Source organism: Mustela putorius, unplaced genomic scaffold (genome assembly GCF_011764305.1).
Source record: "Mustela putorius furo isolate JIRA1106 unplaced genomic scaffold, ASM1176430v1.1 tig00004179_pilon_pilon_pilon, whole genome shotgun sequence".
NCBI classification, from domain to species: domain Eukaryota; kingdom Metazoa; phylum Chordata; class Mammalia; order Carnivora; family Mustelidae; genus Mustela; species Mustela putorius.
This window is the reverse complement of record NW_025422296.1, coordinates 70,815-76,383: the sequence shown is the minus strand read 5'-3', so window position 1 is coordinate 76,383 and position 5,569 is coordinate 70,815. Positions and strand designations below refer to the sequence as shown.

General features: G+C 59.7%; 1 protein-coding gene across 1 annotated transcript; it reads right to left on the bottom strand.

Moving 5' to 3' along the window:
- Positions 1–331: 331 nt before the first annotated feature.
- LOC123389910 (putative olfactory receptor 2I1) lies at positions 332–4,969 on the bottom strand (the record flags this gene model as incomplete). Its single annotated transcript, XM_045072791.1, has 3 exons — positions 4,803–4,969; positions 3,782–3,926; positions 332–1,300 (listed from the first exon to the last, which is right to left on the bottom strand). Coding segments are annotated over exons 1-3 (1,281 nt in total), but the record flags the coding sequence as incomplete, so codon positions are not given.
- Between the last annotated feature and the right edge of the window lie 600 nt (positions 4,970–5,569).

The following is a 5,569-nucleotide window of genomic DNA, read 5'->3' as shown; positions in this document are numbered from 1 at the left end:
CTCCGGGCATTGTCACTGGACCCCTGAGGACGGGAAAGGTCCTCTCGAAATCATGCCTTCTCTCTTCATCAGCTTAAGAGAGAGCCGGCAGGTCACTTTCCCTCCCTGAACCTGTATATGCAGCATAGCGGGATTTGCCCTGAAGCAGAGGAACGTTGGGGAGGGGAGCGGAGAATGGGGCCTCCCCACGGACCTCCGACTCCCTGAGGACACATCTTGCCCATTCTCACAGGGAAACGGACAGGCCGAGGGCTCGCTGCCTTCCCAGTGGACATTCCCATCCGTGGCCCACGGCTCACCCCTTCCTCCCGCCCCCGCCCCGCACTCGTCCAGCCTGCCCTCCCCCCACACTGCGCAGGAGCGTCCTGGCGGCCCCCTTCACGTGCTTGTTCCTGAGGGTGTAGATGAGCGGGTTGAGCGCCGGGGTGACCACGGTGTAGAAGAGCGAAACGAACTTGCCCCGGCCCTGGTCGTAGCGGCGCGTGGGCTGTAGGTAGGTGTAGATGGCCGAGCCGTAGAAGAGGCAGACGGCGGTCAGGTGGGACCCGCACGTGCCCAGCGCTTTGCTGCGGCCGCCCCGGGAGCGCATGCCGCAGATGGCGTGGGCCACAGCGCCGTACGAGGCCAGGATGACGGCGGACGGCAGCAGCAGGATGACCACGCGCGCAGCGAACATCCGGCGCTCGGTGGCGTCGCGGTCACCGCCACAGGCCAGCTGCAGCAGCGCGGGGAGCTCGCAGATGAAGTGGTCCAGCCGGCGGGGCGCGCACAGCGGCCGTGCGGCCAGGAGCGCGCTCTGCGCGGCGGAGTTGGCCAGGCCGCCCAGCCAGGAGGCGCAGGCCAGCGCGCGGCACCGGCGCGGGGAGGCGAGCTCGGCGTGGCGCAGCGGGTGCACGACGGCGGCCGCGCGGTCCAGCGCCATCACCGCCAGCAGCAGGCCCTCCACGGAGCCCAGCGCCAGCGACGTGCACAGCTGGGCCAGGCAGCCCGCGCGGGGCAGCCACAGCTCCGCGCCGCACAGGCTGGCCAGCAGCGCCGGCGCCACGCTCGTCGTGAAGCCCGCGTCCACCAGCGCCAGGTGGCCCAGGAAGTAGTACATGGGTGTGTGCAGGCGCGGGTCGCGCACGGCCAGCAGCACGAGGGTCGAGTTGCCCGCCAGGGTCAGGAGGTAGCAGAGCAGGACGAGGGCGAAGAGGCCGGGCTGCAGCGCGGGCCAGTCGGAGAAACCCAGCAGGAGGAAGCGCTCCCCGGTGCTGTGGTTGGCCTGCGGGAGGAAACTCCCAGAGGGTTTGGAAGGAGGCTGAGCGAGGGTGAGTTTACCCCCAGGGAGCTAAAGAGATCCCAGCTGCCCGGGGGCGGGGCGGGGGATCGGTTGGGAGGGAGCGGAGTCGCTCTCAATACAGACGGGAGTCCTAGCCCTACCTCAGCACAGCTTGGCTGATGAATTGTTTAGCAGATTCTTTGGGGGAGAAGGAATTTCCACTTGTTGGAAGAGCAGACTTAGACCGGGAGAGGGAAGACTGGCCAAGGTCACAGCTAGTGAGTGGCCCCGTGGGGCTTGTAGTCGGGCTTGTCTCCTTTCCAAATCTGTGCGTTTTCTGCTCCTCGCTGGCTTCTCACTGCACTCCTCCGGTCCAAGCAGGAATCTGATCTCCCTCCCATAGACTAGTCCTTCAGATACTGGAAGACAGAGCCCCCCCCCCCCCCCCAGCCTCCCTCCCTCCTTCCAAAGTGTGTAGTGCTTGTGAGTAAGTGCAGTGCCCTAGTCTGGGTAGAGCTGTTACTTAAGAGATGAGAACCGTCTATGGCCTTCTTTGTTTCAGGGATTCTACTTCAGAGAATACAACCATTAGCGCTGACTACTGAGTGCTGCTCTGTGGGGAGTCTGTGTTCTAGGCTGTCACCATCATCCATGCCTCTCTGGCTTCTCCCCGTGTGGTGGTCATGATCTGGGGGCCTTGAAGCCCAGAGTCCTCTGGCAGAACAGGAAGCTAGAAGCCCTGGGTCCCACCAGCGTAATTGCCCTGGGGCAGCTGGATTATTTGATATGGGGAAGTCACTGCATCTCCCTTGCCTTCCTGTTGCACGTGTAAGAGGAGGAGTCTGACCTAGATGGTCTCCAGGGCTCCTGTCTTATAGCCTGGCTCTCACTGGCAAAAAAAAAAAAAAAAAAAAAAAAAAAAAATTGTCCTTGAGTGAAAAGGGGACCCAACACAGAAGGCTTTAACCCTGCAGAGTGACACTGAGTCGCATTTCCTAATGGTACAGAAACCATACGGTAGGTGCGAGGACTCAATGTTACAGCGAAATCTCGCTCCTGCACACTTCCTGGCAGGGGTGCGGAGATAGATAAACTCTGTAGTCACTATTCTGAGTTTAAAAATCACGAGGCCCTAATTTTCTTTAAAATGTTTCAGGGAAATCTCTTCCCCCCAGAGCACGTCGTGCTTACTGGGATCCATTTATGCTCAGGAGACGGAACCGGTGTTCGTGGTGTGAGTCAGAGCAAGGGCGGGGGCGTCAGACCGCCCGAGCTCCAGTCTCGGCTCTGCCATCGCCCAGCGGAACGACCCTGGGCACGCGGCTTCACCTGCCCGTGGCTCCGTGTCCTACTTGAAAGTGGACTGGGTGGGGGGGTGAAGCCCGGAGAGCTCTCAGAACAGGCCCGGGACCGAGTGGGCGTCTCGTAAGTGCTCACTCTTCCCATCTGCACCTGCGAGTCAGGAGAGGTCTGTGGGCGCTCCCACTCCGGTCAGGGCCAGAGCCGGCTGTGAGTTCAGGTCTTTTTATTGACGAACTCTGGTCTTGACTCACCTGCAAGTGAGGCGATACTCCTGTCCTAAGAGGAAGGTAGGTGGGCGGCTGAGGTTAAACAGCTTGCCCGGGCCACACTGTTTGTAAATGCTTGTCAGGATTTCACCCAAAGCTCCCTAATTCCAAGAGCCTTGCTTTACATCTGTGCACATATGTTTAAGCCGGGCTCTACCCTGCCAGAGGCTGCGGAGGATGGAGGACCTGCGAACCCCGAGCTTGCTGCAGACCACGGGGGCCTCGGGGAGAGGAATACAGGCGAGAGCTGGCATTCAGGCTTGTGGCCCAAAGGTGCTAGAGACGTTGTTCTAGAGAGTCCAGTTTTCTAAGTCTGGGATCACGTGACACACACCCGTTCAGCCAGCCAGGCCCTTAACAGTTCCCCTCCAGACACACCAAACCCCGAAACCAGGCGCAGAACAGTAAAATCACTCAACCAACACCAGTACCCCATGGAACACACATTCCCGAATACTCAGACACATATGTGCACATATGTGTCCCCTCATCAAACCCTGAGGCTTCCAGAAGGCAAATCTGTCATCAGAATATTCCAGGATGTGTCCCCAAACCTCATTCGGTATTCTAGAACGTGCACGTCACCTACAAGACCATCTTCCTACCTTCATGTCCGGGTCTCCGGCACTGATGTTCCGCCGCTTCTTTCCAGATGATCAGTCGGTCTGTTGCGTCCGCTCCGGATCCTCAGAGTTGGAGATGGCCGTGGTGGGGGGGGATGAACGAAGCGAATGGCATGACTGTTGATCTCGAGACTGGGTGCCTGCGGTCAGAGCCAGGTCCTTCCTTCGGGAACAGGACATGGAGTGGCGAGCCCTTGCTTGTCAGCTGAGGAGTGAACACAAGGTCTTCAGCAGAGAAGCTGGCCCGGTCTGGAGAAGCACCGAGATTCCGGCAGAGTGGCGGTGTCTGTTCCCAGAGAGCCGGCACCAGGGTGAGACCAGGCAAGGACCGGCGTCTTGGGCCGGTCACAGGTCACCGGTGGCTGCAGCTGGCCGCGGAAACCGCCTTCCAGATTCTGAAGGCTCCGGAGCCGTGCAGCGGGGATGTTGGTGAGCCGCTCACTGGAGAGGAGGCAGGGGAAGTGATTCTCCCTGCTGTTGAGAAGAGAGAATGAGGCCCTGGGGAACCCCTGTCCCACTCCCATAATGAGCACCTGTGCGGATTTGTCCAGAGGAGTCCCCCAGGGCAAGGAGAGGAACATTCTGGAGGCAAAGGCCCTGGAGGGTGGTGTGTCCCTGGCTGCGTGGAGGCCAGAGGCAGCCCCGGCTTCCTCCCCAGCCCCTGTTCCCCTAGCATAGTGCTGTAGGGTATTGTTCTGGGGACGAGGGACCTTGAGCAGCTGCATGGCCTCAGTGACTCTCAGGGTCAGTATGAAAACGGGGGAGACAGTTCTCGTCTGTGGGAGGGGCTTGAGGTCTGGCAAGGTCATCCTCAGTTCTGACCCTCCTGTCATCGGCCTTCACCGCCACCCCTTCTTGTGGCTCTCACTGCCTTTGCTCTGTCCCTGGCTGAGCCCCCTCTCCCAGGACGGCCTGTCCTATTTCCTGACAGATCTCTCTCCACCCAGACGAGGCTTCTCTGCTTCCTCCTGCAGTCCCTCCCTTGGCTGGCTTCTGGAGGTCTGTCATGGTCCCCAAGGCGGCCTGTCTCCACTGCTCTCTCGAGCTTGGGTTCCCCGGTCAGTCCTGGTGGTTCCTGTTCTGCCCACTCCTCCTGGCGCTCCTGCCTCTTCTCCCTTGGTTATATTCCGTTGGCTAGATCATCATCCTATTCGAATGAAATCCTAATCCTACCCTGTCCCCATATTTGTTCAGCCGATTGTCGATTGTCGCTGGAGGTCAGGCCTGAACCCTCTGAGAAGCTTCGGTTCATGACCATAAAGGTTCTTTTTAATTTTCCCGCTTGCTGGAGACACACTACCTCGGGTCAGTTTACGGCGTCCGGCGTGGTGACGGGTTTCGCGGACGTACTGTGCGGTGTCTGCCGGATTGCGGTCCGTGAGCACGGGCTCCGGCTCGCACAGCTGTCGCCGCACTGTCGCTGTGGTCACAACACGCACACGCCCTCCTGCAGCAGCTGTGAGCGCACGGACGTGTTCCCCGCACTCGCCCCTCCGCACTGCCATCCCAGAACTCATCGTAACTGGAAGTTCATCCTCTTTGGCCAGCATCTCCCCTTCGGCCCTGCCCTCAGCCGCTGGCGACCCCCATTTGATCCACATACTCAGTGCTTTGGGACCCCACGTATAAATGGCACCAAGCAGCGGTTGTCTTTCTCTGTCTGATTTGTCCCACTCGACGTAATGCTCTGTCCTTCCGTGGGGCTGCACACGGCAGGGTTTCCTTCGTCATGGCTGAGGACTGTCCCACTGCATCTTCTTCATCCACGTATCCACCCAGGGCCACTGGAGTTGTTCGCAGGGCTCGCGAGGAGCGGGGCGGCGCGAGCACGGCAGTGCCCATATCTCTTTGAAGGAGTTCGCCTCCTTTGGATGTATCCAAAGTGGATGTATCCCCAAGTGGAATTGCTGGATCGCTGGATGTGGTAGCTTTTTCGTTGTTGGAGAACCTGCACTCTGTTTTCCCTGGCGCCTGAGCTGGTTCCCATCCCCACCACCAGGGCACGGGGTTCCCTGTTCTCCACATTTCTACCAACACTTCTTCTCTCTCGTCCTTCAGATAAGAAGCGTTCTGACAGGTGTGCGGTGATGTCTCATTGTGGCTAATATTAACGTGAC